Genomic DNA, 17,471 nt, shown 5'->3' on the forward strand with positions numbered 1-17,471 from the left:
TGTTGAATTGCAGAGGTGAATTCTGAATTTCACTAATGAAGGGGAATGTAAAGCATTAGATCAATCAATGATCATCCAGTTCTCTATAATAGCTCAGAGTGCATCTCATTTGGGAAGCATAATAGACAGAGCACAACACGTTACACACTCTGAGAATGGAAGAACAACCGAAGAACAGCCGAGAAGAAGAAGAAGAAGAAGAAGAAGAAGAGGAGTAAGTATGTGTGGTGGAAGGGTACAGAGGTAAAACTGAGGAAGAGGTAGAACAGGCCAAGATTGTGTGTTTCTGAAGAAATAAGGGCCACTATTGTAGATAATGTTCTCAGTCATAACCTTATGGCAGAGGCGGTCGAATGGTGCAGCCGAATGTTTGGAAAACAACCATGTATGTCCTCAATCATTCAAGCGTTTGTAGACAAAACAGGTGTGTAATCAGACAGTGTTCACATACTGTACTGTATACCATAAACTGTAGACTTACTGTAATGCTATATTACAGCAGTCTACTTGCAATTTACATTATACAGTAAATATACTTGATAGAGACATAATGTAAAACACACACACGTACATACAGTATATGTGTGACATAGTCTTTTTCTTTATATCGCAATGACATTGTACAGTCATTTTTTGACAGACCAACAGTGTATCTGTGAATCCTGTCCAATCTCATCTAGAGTAATGCGTACATGTGTGTCATACAGATATTAAGTGCAGTCTTATGCATTTTCAATCATTGTCATCAAAATCATAGTTTATTTCTGAAAATATTGATAGAGTACAGTTATATTGACAACCTGACTAAGCATTTTGACATTCTTGTTTGCAAACAATGACACAATTTAATTAATTGATTTAGTACTAGTATTTTGAGCAAGTTACAGGCTTTTGATGGTAATCTATTGTGTTTTGTTGTTTGTACAAATTGTTTTGAGAAATGCACTTACTGGTTTGCAAATCTTAAGGTTCAAGAAATGTACTAAAGCGACTGATAAGAACTATACTAGAGGAGTGGAGTTACAGCAAACATTCTCTCTCTCTCTCTCTCTCTCTCTCTCTCTCTCTCTCTCTCTCTCTCTCTCTCTCTCTATATATATATATATATATATATATATATATATACAGGGGCGTAGTTTGTGGGGGAGATAACCCCTACAACCCCCCCCCCCCCCCCCCCACAATATTTATACCATGAAAAAAAACCCCCCGCCAATGTTCAAACCAAATCTACGCCCTTGTATATATATATATATATATATATATATAGAGAGAGAGAGAGAGAGAGAGAGAGAGAGAGAGAGAGAGAGAGAGAGAGGGAGGGAGGGGGAGAGACAGAGCAGTATAGTCATACAAAAGAAAATAAAATGTTTAAAATGATCATGAATCAAGCTGACACATTTACATGTTTGTTTACAGGTTTATTTTGCTCTTACTTGATTTTAAAAGCCATTGGATATCCAACCCTAACCCTAACCCTAACCCTACCCTAGCCCTAGCTCTGCCTCTGACTGCCAGTCTGACTGAGATCTGCTCATGTTGAGATCAGCCGCCCTTCCCCCACAGCGCTGATCGCGCGGGCGCCCTTCCCCCACAGCACTGACTCTGATCGCGCGCGCGCCCTTCCCCACTGGGACTGACTGCAGTGACAGAGAGATGAACTAACAGACTGACAGGTATATAACGTGTAGCTTAATCAGAAGTGCTGCTCAAAAGACGACAATCTGTTGTGGCTATGCGTTTTTAAAGCACTTTTACAAGGTCTAGCAGCTTCTTCGCCCTTTAATGTGAAATACCATTAATTTATTAGTTGTGGGACACGACCTATTTTTTTACAGTCTATGGACACGACACGTGATGAAACGACAAAAACACGTGAAATCAAAATACGTAACTACGTCATTTACGCAAGTGTCGACCGTGCGTGGATGCGTTTTCCCGGGAAATGCACACGTGACAAGACGCGAAACAGACCATAGAACAGACGACAACCCTCCACCACGCAGGAAAGGTGAGATCAAGACTTGTCCTGAAAATGCATGATAAGATAACTAAATGCATTGAGAAATATGAAAGTTAATAAGATGTATGTTTATTTTATTGGTTTAATTATTTTTTTTGCTTAGAGTTTTATTTACTTATCGCTTATATTTGAGCTTGCTTCTCATTTGATGATTTGTTGCTATAAGGAAAAAAGTTTGTTGTCTACTTGTAGGTATTGACCAGTAAATATAATTTTGCTATTATTTTTTATATAATACTTCTTTAGATTCTACAAATTAACCAAAACAACCGAGTCAGTGATAGTCTACTATGTCATTGTTTTTCTCAGAAGTGTTGTCAAATAGCAAATTTTTTACATCATTATTATTTGATATATTATTTATTTTATGTAATACATTATTCAATTATAAACAAAATTCAGTGGAATGTTTTTTTATTTTTTATTTATTAATTATTTTTATATTGATTGTTTTGCCCAATGACGGTACATAGACATTTTATAGTATTTTTATTGTGTTTCAAGCTCCAAAGCAGACAAAAAGCACATTAAAAATAGTCCCTATGAATCTAGCTGGTTATTGAAAATCTCCCATATGCTGTAGCTCTTAAATCAAATATGAATATACAGTAGATTTATGTCAATTGTGGTCACAGGACACACAAGAACCAATGGTTTTTGGCATCATTGACATTGCCCTTTTTATCTAAATGCCTGTTGTAGACTGGTCACATGTGATGTCATTGAATAGAGCTCTGTGATATAATATAAAGATATACTTTAGTGTTGAACAGAAAAAACACAACACAGGTTTGGAACAACATGAGGTTAATTTGGAACAACAATTAATGTAATTGTATGTTAATTATGTATGTTTTTGGGTGAACAAATCCAGTAAGATCAACAAGATTGTTTAAATATGCTTGTTTATTTCATTCACCTTATATTTTTTATACATTTTTTCCAGTCATTGCAAGAAAGAAAGTCAGCATGCTGGGAAATAAAAGACGTAGAAAACCTCTGCAGGACGCTGAGCACCACATTGCCTGTGAAACCGACAAGCCTGGGCTTCAAGAGCAGTTCATCAGCAAATATAAAGGCAAGTATTTATGACTAAGCAGTTTAGTGATCATGTTAATCTACATAACTGAGAATTTAATGTGAGGCGAGTCATATGGTTATTAGGCCAACTAATATCCATGTTTCACAAGTTGAAAAATATTTTTTATTTTTTTTATTGTGCAGTCAAGATTCCTGAATAGAGTTCTGCAGGCATGAGCCCTAAAACAGCAACATTTAAATGTTTGCACTTCCAGTTCTATCAACCTAACGTTAATGTTTACTTGCACATTCTTAACTCGATTGCATAATAAGCAGACAGTTCTTGTGGTCATGTAAATGCAGACTAAGGTCATCATAAACGGCTTAAGCCAATCGACACAGATAGATTTTTACCCCTTATTCCAAATTTGCATGTAAACACCTGCATTCTGTGGCTTATTGAAGTGAGCATGTGTGATGTGTGACAGGAAAGTTTACATACTGTGGATTTAAGCACATCCAGACAGAGCGAGTGTTTTCTTGACCCAAGAAACTCTTAAAATGTGTTCTCATCTCATGCAGAAGGGGTACAGTCAAAATACTGCATCCGATACTGCATGAGAGGAGAATATGTAAGTTTTCCGCTAAAATTCTGGAATACACTTGGCTTTATTTAAAGGACAAGTTCGGTATTTTACACTTAAAGCCCTGTTTACAGATCGTATCTGATGAAATAGAACGGTTAAGATTAAAATTTGGACACATGCTCCTGTCCCAAGAATTTTTGGCCCCAAGAAAATAAACCTAAAATTCTCGGGACAGCAGCATGTGTCTTTTAAACTTAACCGTTCTATTTCGTCAGAAACGATCGGAAAACAGGGCTTTAAGTGTAAAATACAGAACTTGACCTTTAACATCACAACTGACATGACATATGGAATACACAGTCAGATACACGAATGTTTAGGTTTTGAGATAATTTACCTGATTTACTTATAAAGTCTTGTGGTTTATGTGGTTATTGGTTTGCATGTAAACCAGGACAGTGCTGCCCTACAAAGGCAAAAGACCTTAACTCGTGTGTGGAACTGAGAAAAATTACTTTAAAGATTTTTAGTTGTCCCGCCAAATTTACATTAATTATAGGTAGGACACTGGAAATCTTGCAATTAGATGTTTTAGTAATGAAAATGATTTACATAAAAAAATCTTGAGCGCAACCTTGACTTTTGACCACTATTTTAAAGTTACTGTACTCTGCCTTTGTATTGTCAGCAACAAGTGAGATGTCATCCAAAAGGCAGTAACTTCCACATTATCAATATTTGGTTGCTGATCACCATTAACAAAATAATTATAGTAACAGCTGTATAAAATCTAGTGATCATGGCATTTAATTTGTATGATTTACAATTACTTATAACCATCTACTTATTACTATCCTGTAGGGGTGTAACGGTACGCAAAAATCACGGTTCGGTACGTACCTCGGTTTTAAAGTCACGGTTCGGTTCATTTTCGGTACAGTAAGGGAAAGAAATGCAAAACATTAAACTGCTGGTTGTTTACTATAAACTTTTTTTTAACAATTTGTTTACACTTTTTTTAAACACACTTTTTAATAAAATATAACGTTAGGCTAATAAATAAAAAAGATATAAAATAAAAAAAGAATAAGAAATAAAATACTGCTGCAAAGTTCTCCACTAATAAAATACTCTCAAACCAATATTGTCCGTGACACTAGCTAGCAAGAGGCTGGGCTAAAGCGAGCATGCCGTGTATGTGGTGATCTTTATTTATGCGATATTTATGTCCGAGCCCGACCCGAGAGTTAAAATCCAAATTTTTTTTCTCATACTAATGACACATGTACGTTTGTTTGTGTGGAAAGCCCGCTTTTAACAGAAAGGCATTCGGAAATGTCCACAGATGAGCGCGTCAGCGCTCTTAACGCAGGCGCGCTTGCACGTGTTTCGTTGTCACAGCAACATAAACAAATGTCCGCACACAGGAAGACAGATGTTATGGTAATTTTTACATGTATTTGAATCACAAAAACGATTAATCAGATTTAATCAGTGCAACGCGGAGACTTCCGACACTTAATATGTTCGTGTGGAAACTCGCAATGGATGTATGTTCTGCACACAAAACTAGCCTAATTTACGTGACAGATTGCATTCGGTGCACATGTGCACCGTACCGAAAGTCCTGTACCGAAACGGTCCGGTACGAATACATGTACCGTTACACCCCTACTATCCTGTGCTTTGGTTGCATTCTGATGGCATTATTAATACATTAGACATGACAAAATACCTCCATTGTGGTAAAGAGTATGGTATCGAGTGACATAAGACTTGCTAAGCGCATTCAAAATGATAAAACAGATCGTTGCGCACATTCGACCCGGGGACTGGTTTATAGCGGTGGATCTAAAAGACGCATACACTTCAACATTGAGAACCCCTTTATCACAGGAGGTTCCCGAGATTTGTGTTCGAAGGTGTCGCGCTCCTTGTATGTTCATGAAAATTACGAATGCCATTTCCCCTTTGGGACTCAGTGGGGAGTGCGTTCTGGACTACCTCGACGACTAATGCATTTATAGCACAACCTTCTGTGTTCTGCGTCTTTTCAGTGTGTGGTGGTTTCAGCTGTCTGCCCTGTTATTGTGGTGGTGCACTTCGCTCGTCCCGCGGATTTATTCCAGACGCTGTGATTGTAGGTATAACTCGCGTAACAGCTGGTCTGATGTTGTATGCACCAGCACTTGTTGCTTCATTATATTATCACTCCCTGTGACATAGGCTATTAGTCCAGCGTTGGCTCGACGGTGTTCAGGGCGGTGCTAAAGGCGTCTGTGCAGTTTTGGCTCTCTGCCAGCTAGATGCATGAATGTTTTAACCAGGTCCGGTACCCGATCTGGGTGAGGCGGGGCTTTAGTTCTTTGTTGTATTCATCTGCTACGGCATGTGTAATTTTTCTGTCATATCCTTCGCGATCGATATCGCACGTTTGTCAATGGAGTGGGTTTAGACCGTACTAAATGTTCTGACCGCGTTTGTGCAGGACTAAGCTCTGGGGACATCAGAAACTACAGGGACTGATGGAAGCTGTACCAAGTGCACAGGCTACACTGTAATACAATTTTAATGGACAGTAAAACAAAGGCAGAACACCGTACAATCTGATAGGTGGCATTATTTGATAGAACACCGGCACAGTATCTTCATATTGACGGGCGGCTACACAAAGGCAGAGTACCGTAACTCAATTTGAGCGTTGCAAAACAAAGCCAAAGAGCGGTAACTGGAGTTACGGTGTTCTGCCTTGGTTTCTCGTGGGCTTTTTGAAATTACTGTTAAGACAACCCATTCTTTTTTTTGAAAAAACAATATAATTGACTCAAGATACTTATCCACATGATAAAGGAGGTCTCGATTGTGCCAAAAATAACGAATTTTCGACCACAATTTAAGTCACAGTCCTTTGCCTTTGCACGGCAGAATGGATTATTTCAATAAGGTGTTTTTTGTTTGTTGTTTTTTATCAGCGTATCGGTGTGCAAGTAAACATCACGTTTATTCTACAACATAAAATACATCAGTAATGCTCTCTTGTGTGTTTTTAAAAAAAAGCCTTTACTTGTCTTGTAAAAGACAGTTGCTAACAAGCGTCTAAATGGGAGACAAGTTGTCTGGGACATTAAACACCATCAACTGAACAGATAAACTCATCTAGTCACTTTTACAGCCTCGTTGTGTTTATAATCGCACTCTTGCAAACTATTCTATACAGGTAGATTAAAGGATGTACACGGCACACAATCAGTCAACATGCATTATAAGAATGCAAAAACATTATATATATTACAAAGGGAGATGGATCTTAAAGCTTTAGAGTTCCTGTAGGCACATTTATCAACAACAACAAAAAAACCCTCTATACTTTTATCTAAACTATAGAAGCCAAATAAAACATCCATATACCACAAAGAAAACTATCCGAAAGAGATGCAAATAATAAACAAACATAATTGTTTTTTAAATTAATGCAACACAGACACATTCTAGATGAGTTGTTGAACCTTCATCATAAGGAAGTTGAAGTTTTGCAACTGTGGTGTAGTTTATAGACTAACTTTAGCTTATTTTCTGCAAATCCTATAAGGTTTTTGTGGAGGGAACCAGGGGAGGTGAACTACCCGGTTGGTCTGCAAAAATACGTCATCACTTCAGCACTCTGTTCTAAACAATATATAGCCATGATAATATTGATTGTCTAAAAAAAATTGAGTACATTTTAACTGTATACTTTTAAGACTTAAAAGTATAATGTAAAGTAAAAAAAGCAAAGCATGCTTCGAGATTAGCCTGGCTATTGACTATTTTCCTTCAGTAATTTCCCTTTTACATCATATAATGTACATAATATGGTTGAGAACTTTTAGTAATAATCAAAATAATAGTTGACATTAAAGAAACTGAAGCTATTTCTCCTCTTTAGGTCGTGGAGTTTTCACCGCTGGAGCTTTCTTCAGAGGTGATTTTGTTCTTGAATACAGAGGTGAACTTCTGAGTTCACAGGAGAGTCTTGACCGAACTGAACACTACACTGAAGCTGAGAACACGTTCCTGTTTGATTTTCAGTGGCATGGCAAAAATTGGTGGTGAGTATAGAACTGTTGGATTGATGTAGTAGGGATGCTAAAATATCTGGAACTGTAAAATACTTAGTTCATGCCTGTAGTTCTGTTCGCTTGGTTCGTTTGGTCCGTGTACGCTTAATGTTCAGATTGGCATTTCTATCGTCAAACATGTTATGCTTGACCAGTCTGTCCTTTTAGGGTCACATCTTCCTGTTTTTGGTTGTTTACATGTCTCTGGTCCATGTTACGTTAATATTTCATTCGAACTGCACCAGAGTTCGTTTGGAAGCCAACTGAGACACATTTTTTCAGCGTCTCGGTCAGTTTGTTTGGTGGCACCAGGGTTCAGATTAGGGCTGAACGATACATCGAATTTTCATCGTCATCGCGATATGAACTCCGGCGATGAACACATCGCAACAGACAGCCTGACACGATGAATAATGCCTGGTTCAGATTAGCACTAACTTACACGTTTTTGACTCCTAAAATCTTGTCGTGGACAAGAAACATGTCAGACTACACGTTGCTTTCCGACCAGTCATCGCGTGCCGTCACACACACACACATTCACTCGCAAACATTCACTCGCACGCACAGACACACAAACACACACACTCACTGTCCCTCGCTCACTCGCTCGCTCACTCACGCACGCACACACACACACATACGCTCACACGCTCACTGGCGTGCACACACACTCACTATTGCACTCACTCACGTCTCGCCTCGCTCACATATTCAACCCGTCGTGGAGGACCGTTAAAGAATTAAACATGCTATAGTCTTTCTGTCGTGAAGCATCGCAGACGCGACGTAGGTTGTCGCCCACTTTGACACACTATACGAGATGAAACGATCAAATCTTGCGTCCCGACGCCCGTTGTCGTTATTACGAATCACCACGACACCCATACGTCAAACGGATCGTGCCAAAATCGCGCTAAAATCGTGTATTCTGAACCAGGCAGGTAATAAACGTTTGACCTATCACGCAAAGAACCTATTAAAGCACTAAGACATGGGAACAGTATAGTTAACAATCACATTTATCGCAAGTCATATCGTTATCGCAATATTAAACAATGTTATCGCACATCGCAGCTTTTCCTCATATCGTGCAGCCCTAGTTCAGATGGCAGCGTTCACACTTATTCAAATGAACAGCACTAACGGTCTAAACAAACATGCCAGGTGTGAACACACCCTAATACTTAAAATTCACCATGAACTGACACGAAGAGTACTGAGTGCAGTTTCCTTGAGTCATCAATATTTGTTTTTCCTGTATTCGCAAAAGAGAACAAAATGGTAAATTTTAGATGCGTTTATCTGAGAACTGAGAGGATGCTGCAGTGAACTATCATATAGATCAGTGGTTCTCAGATAGCCTGACTACGTCAGACTTCCTACTTCCGCTAATTTCATTTCGCTCCTGTAGTCAGTCTGAGATAGCGGCCTATCTTTCAGTTTTCCACCGGCCTTCGGACTGCCGGACCAATCAACGAACAGAGTGTGGGCTGAGAGCCGTGACGTAGACGCTAAGCGCCGAGTTTTACATTGTAGGTTAGAGAAATCGAAAACCGAAACGAGACACGGGATGCAATTCGCTCTGTTATAGAGAACCAGTGCCGCCGCTCCCACCACGCGCTGTGCGTAGGGAACCAAGAGCTGAAGGGGCACCAAAAAAATAGTGTTTCCGGGAGTCTCCCGCATATTGATAGCGGCTCACTGACGCCCGCGAATTAGTTAAAATTTCCGGAATCTAGAGCGATCGCGCCCGCGAGACAGAGACTGTGCTCCAAACCGCGTTGCGCGTGCACGGCAGAGAGGGAGAGCGAGCAAGAGACCGCGCGCGTGTGCCTCATGAAGCTTCTCGGGGTAGAGCGCATCATAAAGGAATTATGCTTAGGGCACCGAAATGGCTAGCAGCGGCACTGGCTGAGTTTAAAAGATATCCTAAATTTGAGAGTTGGCTACAAATATTTTCTTGTTTCACTCTGTCAAAAATAAGTTTAGAGGCCGTGATTGTACCGTGGATGCGTAGATTAACGACGCATAATCTGCAAAAGTCGTTTACAGCCATGTTCACTCCGGTATTTCGCTCGCATCATCATGTGTTTACAGCAGGTTTACAGTGGAAGTTCGATCATAGATTTGAGTTCGATGCATGATGTCTGTGGTTCGATGTGGCTGTACAGGCGCATAACATACGTCCTAACTAAACTTATCTGATTGGCTTACGGGTAACCAATGATTTTAAACTTCAGACAAGTGCCCCCTAGCGAGAGAGAAAACACTTCTCTATTATGCCATTCCAGACTCTGTCTACGAAGCAAAGTGAAGTAGCAGAGTCTGGTATTACCAGGCTAGTTCTCAGACCCTCCTCTCTGCACATTCTGTATGTCTCCTTCACCTGACATACTCAGTTGAGTTAATAGAGCCGTGTTCTGATGATGACTGATCATCTGAATAAGGTGAATTTAAACACGAGTACTTGTATTAAAACACATACAACATATACAGAGCGGTGGGTTTCCAGGACTGGAGCTCAGAACCAGTTATAAAAATGTGTATAATACATATATATATAAAAATGTCTAGCATACTAAGATTACAAGTCTTGAGTGGAAATGTTATGTCTTTGTAGCATGGATGCATCTAAAGAAGACACGTCCTTGGGAAGACTTGTCAACGATGAGACCAGAATTCCTACTTGCAAAATGAGAACCGTTGAAGTGAGCAGAAAACCTCACCTTTGTCTCTTTGCTGTACGAGACATTCTACCAGGGGAGGAAATCACTTACAATTATGGAGACTCAGATTGGCCATGGCGAATCAAGGTACTATCAAGAAAATGCTAAAGAGATTGATCAGTAATCAGTAAATTCATGATAATCTTTTACTCTCATTCTGATTAGTTACCATGTGATTGTGGTCTCATATTTCTCAAGCCTTTAAATCAAGCATCAGCAGAATCCACTGATAAAAAGCCAGCCAGCAGTTTGGGCCCGCAGAAATCGGTAAGTCCACTTCAAAACCTCTGTATCATTATATTATTATTATATCATTATATTATTGACTCTTTTAGCATAGAGTTGTGTGTGAAAGGAATGATGGATAAATTGTAGGACAGCTAGAGGAATGAATGTGAACAAAGTTTTTCTGTCCTTTACAAATATCCTGAATTTGATATACACTGCTTTCTTTTCTGATATCCAGCCCCATTGTGCAGCTTCTGATTCCTCTCCTGAATTGGACATGGTGAACAGCAATGGTCCACATGAGCAGTCAGTCAAAGCAAGAACATCAAGGAATAAAATGGTAACCATGTCATACATGAAGCAACTATCTACTGATGTTTACTGCCAGCTAGTTAAAAGTGCAGTAAGTGATTTCTGAGAAACACTGTTGATATTTGAAATCGACACTCAAACACACTCCTCCCTTCATTGCTCTGCCCCCAAAATAATGAACGCGCAACACAGGCAGCCACTGACTGCTCAGGTGTTCAACTAGAAAAGATCTTTATCACTGGGAAACCATAGGATGCATTTACAGGTTTGGTTTTAGTTGATTGTAGGTGCATATCCACTTCATCCAGCACACGTGTGTAATAGTAGTCGGAAGTTCGGATCATTTTACTGACTCGGATATTTGAATCTCGTTCATCAAAATGAACAAATAATTTTTCGAGTCATTTCGTTCATTTCAGCAGAATGTATTTAAAATGTAAAATGTTAGCCAAATTCCCCAAACACATCAAATGTTGATTGCATTTAGAATAAGAAAAAAATTGCAAAAGGATAAATTATGAGAAACAGAAACAATTAATTAATCTGGGTCTTCAGGGTATGCTGTCTGTTAGTTTACCTCACCTTCCGAAGCCGTTCGTTCTGGACTCCAGGACACTGGAGTTACACCTCTACTCTTTACCAGAAGTGCAGTGGGATTTTAATGACCACAGAGAGTCAGGACCTCGGTTTAACGTCTCATCCGAAGGATGCTATGGAGTAAAATGTAGCGCCTTGCTACCAACCTCTGCTAGTTAAAGGAGTAGTTAACTTCAGGATTAAAAAGTTCCTGATAATTTACTCACCCTCACATCATCCAAGATGTTCATGTCTTTCTTTCTTTAATGGAATATAAATAACTGTTTTTGAGGAAAACATTCCAGGAGAAGAGGAGATTTTTCTCCATATAGTGACTTCAATGGGGTCCAACAGTTTCAGGTCCAAATGTGAGTTTCAATGCAGCGATAAGAATAAGAAAAGTAATTCCTTACTCCTGAGGAATAAGAGTCTTATCTAGACAAACTAGCCGCCATAACAAAATAAACATTTATATACTTTTAAACCACAAATGCTCGTCTTGCACTAGCTCTGCGATGCGCCACACATTACTTCATCAGGTTGAAAGGTCATGCGTGTTCCAGTTCAAAAAGGTAGGATAGGCCGAAAAACTCTCCTCCATCTTCAAAATCGTCTGAAATGGCGTTTGTCTTAGTCTTTGCACGTTCTCTTTGTAAACACTAGGTTGGTACTTTCGCCTGCCTTCCGCGTGACCTTTTATCGTGATTACGTAATGTGTGGGGCATCAGAGCTAGTGCAAGACGGGCATTTGTGGTATATAAATGTTTATTTTGTTATAAAATGGCAAATGGTTTGTCTAGATAAGTCTCTTATTCCTCGGCTGGATCGTGTTGAGACTTTGAAGCTGCACTGAAACTCACATCTGGACCTTTGACCCGGTGGACCATTGAAGTCCATTATATGGAGAAAAATCCTGGAATGTTTTCCTCAAAAAACTTAATTTCTTTTCCACTAAAGAAAGACATGGACATCTTGGATGGTGTGAGGGTGAGTAAATTATCAGGAAATTTTAATTCTGAAGTGAACTAATCCTTTAACTAGTTATTGGTTTACAGTTTTAATGTATGAACCAATGTAACTATTAACGTGACTATTGTCACAATTTGTATGTAAAGTTTGTATAAATGTTTGTTTTTTAAGAGTTTTATTATCTTATTAATGATCTTTGCTTTGAAATGTGCAAAACATGTTTCTTTGTTTTTTTTGTTCACCCCTACAGTGTTTTTTCTTATCTTATATGGCTGCTACAGTTTTCAATATTGTTAATGTACATGTTATTCTTGTTTAAGCTAAATAGCTCTTTATATATCTGCAGAAGCGGTTTCAATCAAGACAGTCATCCTCAGTCGCATCCACATCTGATGCACCCTCTTCATCGGCACCCTGTGCTTTGTCCACTTGTATAGTGGCCTCATCTACCTCATGCCATCCTGCCCTGTCCTCATCACCGTCACCACCTCCTGCTCCACCCACGTCACCATCATCCTCGCCTGCGCAGCCCTCATCGCCTTCTCCTGCGCCACCCACGTCACCATCATCCTCGCCTGTGCAGCCCTCATCGCCTTCTCCTGCGCCACCCACGTCACCATCATCCTCGCCTGCGCAGCCCTCACCGCCTTCTCCTGCGCCACCCACGTCACCATCATCCTCGCCTGCGCAGCCCTCATCGCCTTATGCGCCACCCACGTCACCAACAGCCTCGCCTGCGCAGCCCTCATCGCCTTCTCCTGCGCCACCCACGTCACCAACAGCCTCGCCTGCGCAGCCCTCATCGCCTTCTCCTGCGCCACCCACGTCACCAACAGCCTCGCCTGCACAGCCCTCATCGCCTTCTCCTGCGCCACCCACGTCACCAACAGCCTCGCCTGCGCAGCCCTCATCGCCTTCTCCTGCACTGCCTTCATCATCCTCATCCTCGCCTGCTCCCCCCGTATCTTCACCTTGTGCTGCATCAACACCTGTGGTTCACTCATCACAGGTGTCTGGGACACTCTCATTAAGGGAGGTGGGTAGATTCATTTGCTGAATTATTGGGATGGTCGGGGTGTATTGCACTGGTAGAACTAACAATAGATTATATGAAATTGTATATTATTTATATTTGTTTGTATTTCTCCTTTTTCCAGATATCCTCTTTAAGGCCATCAAGAAAAAGACAGGTAATTATGACTTTGCTATCTGCAATATGATGAAATGTAATGTTACAGGAACCACTGTCATGAGTAAGTGTTAAATTCTCTCATTCAGTGTTCAGGAAGTGCCGACTGTGAAACAGATTACAGCGATGTCACAGACTACAGCGATGTTGACTACATACCAAAAATCAGCTCAGATGAATCGGATGGTAGTTCTTCTGGACATGACATGGTCAAAAGTGCTTTGATACATCCAACATCTCCCAACGAGGCAGGTAGTTCATCTGATCAATCTATGACAGTACCATCACCAAAAAAGATGAAATGCCAATCTAAAGAGACAAACACCTTATCTGGTGATAAAACTTTTATTCAGTCAATGCCATCACCAAAGCAGGAACGCAAGACATACAACAAGAAGCAGTATTGCCTTTATTGCTCTAAGCCATATTCAAAAATGGCAAGACACCTTGAATTTGTCCATCGCAACGAAGTGGGGGTTGTAAAGGCAGTAGCATTTCCAAAACATTCCAAAGAAAGACGAGTCCAGTTAAACCTCCTTAGAAAAAGGGGCAACTTTGCCCACAACACAGATGTGGTGAGACAAGGACATGGGGAGATGATTGCCTGCTACCGTCCAAAATATAGACAAAGAGCCAAAGAATTCATTCATTGCATTTACTGCCAAGGGCTTTATAACAAGCGTAGCCTTTGGAAACATATCAAAAACTGTCCCCTGAAACCTAAAGATGATGATGCCAAGGGCAGGAAAAGAGTTCGATCTCTGTGTGCTCTAAACACACCAGTCGGCTTAGAAGTGAGCAAAGGGTTCAAGAAAATACTGTCCTTTATGAACTATGATGAAGTTTCGCGTGTAGTTCATACTGACAGATGCATCATGCAGCTGGGGGAGCACATGTTCAACAGGATGGGGTCTGATGTGAGCAAACATGACTACATCAGACAGAAGATGAGAGAAGTAGGCAGACTTCTTCTTGAAGCAAGGAAGATTACCCCACTGAGAACAATGGTAGACTTCTTCATACCAGCAAACTTCAAACATGTCATAGCAGCTGTTAAAGTTGTGTCTGGCTACGATGAAGAGAAAAACACCTACCGCATTCCTTCTTTAGCTCTCAAACTTGGGCATTCTTTAAACAAGATCTCTAGTATTGTTGAGAGCAATGCCATGATGTATGGAGATCATGAGCGTGCTGAGTGTGCCCGAGACTTCAGGAAAATACACCAGGCAAGGTGGAATGAGTACATTTCTGCTGGTGCTATAACTACATTGAAAGAAGCCAAGTGGAACACACCACAAATCATTCCTTTCACTCAGGATGTCAGAGTCCTGCACACACATCTTGAAAAGAAACACAATGGGCTCCTAAGTAAGCTCAGATCTTGCCCTTCTGCTGACAGCTACACTGCTCTAGCCAAGGTCACGCTGTCCCAGGTCATCCTGTTCAACCGAAGGAGAGAAGGTGAAGTATCCCGGATGCTTTTGTCAGCTTTTAAAAGCAGGGACACTTCTGAGCTACACGAAGACATTGCCATCTGTCTGTCTGAGTTTGAGAGGAAGCTGTGTCTCCACTTCACAAGAGTTGAGATCCGTGGTAAACGAGGGAGAAAGGTTCCTGTGCTTCTCAAGCCTTCCATGGTTTCTGCCATGGAGCTGCTCGTTGAAACGCGTGAGCTTTGTGGTGTTCCAGCAGAGAATCCCTTTATGTTTGGCAGATGTGGAGCATTGTCTGCCTACAGAGGAGGAGAGTGCATCAACAAAGCTGCTTGCGAATGTGGCATAAAGAACCCTGAAGCACTGTCATCAACTAGGCTCAGGAAACACATAGCAACCATGTCTAAAATTCTTAATCTTGATGAGAATGAAGCAGACCAACTGGCTGATTTCCTTGGTCACGATATCAGAATCCACAGACAGTATTACCGGTTACCAGAGGGAACACTGCAGCTGGCAAAAATGAGTAAAGTCCTAATGGCCATGGAGAAAGGAACACTGTCTGACTACAAAGGAAAGAAACTTGATGACATTGAAATCGACCCAAATGGTTGAGTATACTTGGACTGTCTGTGTGTATTTGTGCTGTACATATTTGCTAAATTATGTATATAATTATGTCACAGATGCTAAGTATAAGCAATAAAGTGTTATTTTTTTTGTCAATTAGAGCAACTTGAGGCCCAAGGTGATTCCATGTCAAGTGATGAGGAGGATTGCAGTGACCTATCTCAGACAACAGCACCAGCAGAGACTGATCAACCTGTTCAATCTGATCAATCTGTTTCACAGGAGGATCAATGTAAGAAAAATCTCTACATTGCACAAACAACAATAATCAAATAAATATGAATTAGCTCCATGCAGCAATATCCAGCCAAAAGAAAAAAATCTACACATTAAGACACAGTCTTGATTTGGTCTTTACTTACCGATTTAGTTGTAATGAGAATTTACTTTTTAATTATTTCATAGGTTCTTCAAACGCTCCAAAAAAGAAATGGGAGGACAGTGAGGTAAAAGCAGTAGAGAGACACATGATGAAGTTCATCAAGACATGCAAAGTTCCTGGTAAGCAAGACTGTGAAAGATGCATTCACGCAGAGCCAGAAGCTTTGAAGCAGCGAACATGGACTGGTGTGAAAAATTATGTGCGGAACAGGATCACGACTCTTAAAAGAAAGGGTGGTTTGTAGGGAGGCACAAACACCAACACTTTGCACATTATGCTTTTTTTGTAAGAAATAGAGCTAAAGTGTAGAAATATTTTGAGGATAGAATGAAACCGAATTAGAAGTGAAAAGTTGGAGTATAAGAAGGCTAATGAAGGAGAGGATAGTAAGATAGTTAATTTTCATTATTCAGTTTTTTTTGTTCAGTTACAATGAAGTTGGATGAAACGTCATGTTAAACTTTGTGATATTTCTGTCATAGAGGGATGGGAGAATGTAAAGATGATAAAACAACTGGGAAGAGTGATTAGGTGTGTTGGACATCGGCTGCTGGATGAAAAGAGGGAGGAGTGAAGGTAAAGAGAATAAAAAGGGTAGGAGTGAAGGTAAAGAGGATGGAAAGAGGGAGGAGGGAAGGTAAAGAGGATGGAAAGAGGGAGGAGTGAAGGTAAAGAGGATGGAAAGAGGGAGGAGTGAAGGTAAAGAGGATGAAAAGAGGGAGGAGGGAAGGTAAAAAGGATGGAAAGAGGGAGGAGTGAAGGTAAAGAGGATGAAAAGAGGGAGGAGTGAAGGTAAAGATGATGAAAAGAGGGAGAGGGAAGGTAAAGAGACTGGAAAGAGGGAGGAGGGAAGGTAAAGAGGATGGAAAGAGGGAGGAGGGAAGGTAAAGGATGGAAAGAGGGAGGAGGGAAGGTAAAGAGGATGGAAAGGGAGGAGTGAAGGTAAAGAGGATGAAAAGAGGGAGGAGTGAAGGTAAAGAGGATGAAAAGAGGGAGGAGTGAAGGTAAAGAGGATGGAAAGAGGGAGGAGTGAAGGTAAAGAGGATGGAAAGAGGGAGGAGGGAAGGTAAAGAGGATGGAAAGAGGGAGGAGGGAAGGTAAAGAGGATGGAAAGGGAGGAGTGAAGGTAAAGAGGATGAAAAGAGGGAGGAGTGAAGGTAAAGAGGATGAAAAGAGGGAGGAGGGAAGGTAAAGAGGATGAAAAGAGGGAGGAGTGAAGGTAAAGAGGATGGAAAGAGGGAGGAGGGAAGGTAAAGATGATGGAAAGAGGGAGGAGGGAAGGTAAAGAGGATGGAA

General features: G+C 40.6%; 2 protein-coding genes across 5 annotated transcripts in view; one reads left to right on the forward strand and one right to left on the reverse strand.

Moving 5' to 3' along the window:
• The window catches only part of shank3a (SH3 and multiple ankyrin repeat domains 3a), a 363,988-nt gene that overhangs the window by 342,382 nt on the left and 4,135 nt on the right, over positions 1 to 17,471 (reverse strand). The gene's annotated exons all lie outside the window — the stretch shown is intronic.
• On the forward strand, positions 1,650 to 16,878 carry LOC307003389 (uncharacterized protein). 4 transcript variants are annotated; one of them, XM_079621731.1, is made up of 11 exons: positions 1,650 to 2,011; positions 2,970 to 3,101; positions 7,556 to 7,718; positions 10,351 to 10,543; positions 10,622 to 10,723; positions 10,923 to 11,024; positions 12,891 to 13,577; positions 13,699 to 13,731; positions 13,820 to 15,773; positions 15,894 to 16,025; positions 16,199 to 16,878. In XM_079621731.1, exons 1-11 carry the CDS (start codon positions 1,858 to 1,860, stop codon positions 16,417 to 16,419), a joined length of 3,873 nt encoding a protein of 1,290 aa, XP_079477857.1. In that variant the 5' UTR covers positions 1,650 to 1,857; the 3' UTR covers positions 16,420 to 16,878. The 4 variants fall into 4 exon arrangements, with proteins under 4 accessions (XP_079477857.1, XP_079477858.1, XP_079477859.1 ...); XM_079621732.1 differs by having other exon boundaries at positions 10,655 to 10,723; positions 12,888 to 13,577; positions 16,199 to 16,877; XM_079621730.1 differs by having other exon boundaries at positions 1,839 to 2,011; positions 12,888 to 13,577.

Source organism: Phoxinus phoxinus (assembly GCF_949152265.1).
Source record: "Phoxinus phoxinus genome assembly, chromosome: 8".
Taxonomy (NCBI): domain Eukaryota; kingdom Metazoa; phylum Chordata; class Actinopteri; order Cypriniformes; family Leuciscidae; genus Phoxinus; species Phoxinus phoxinus.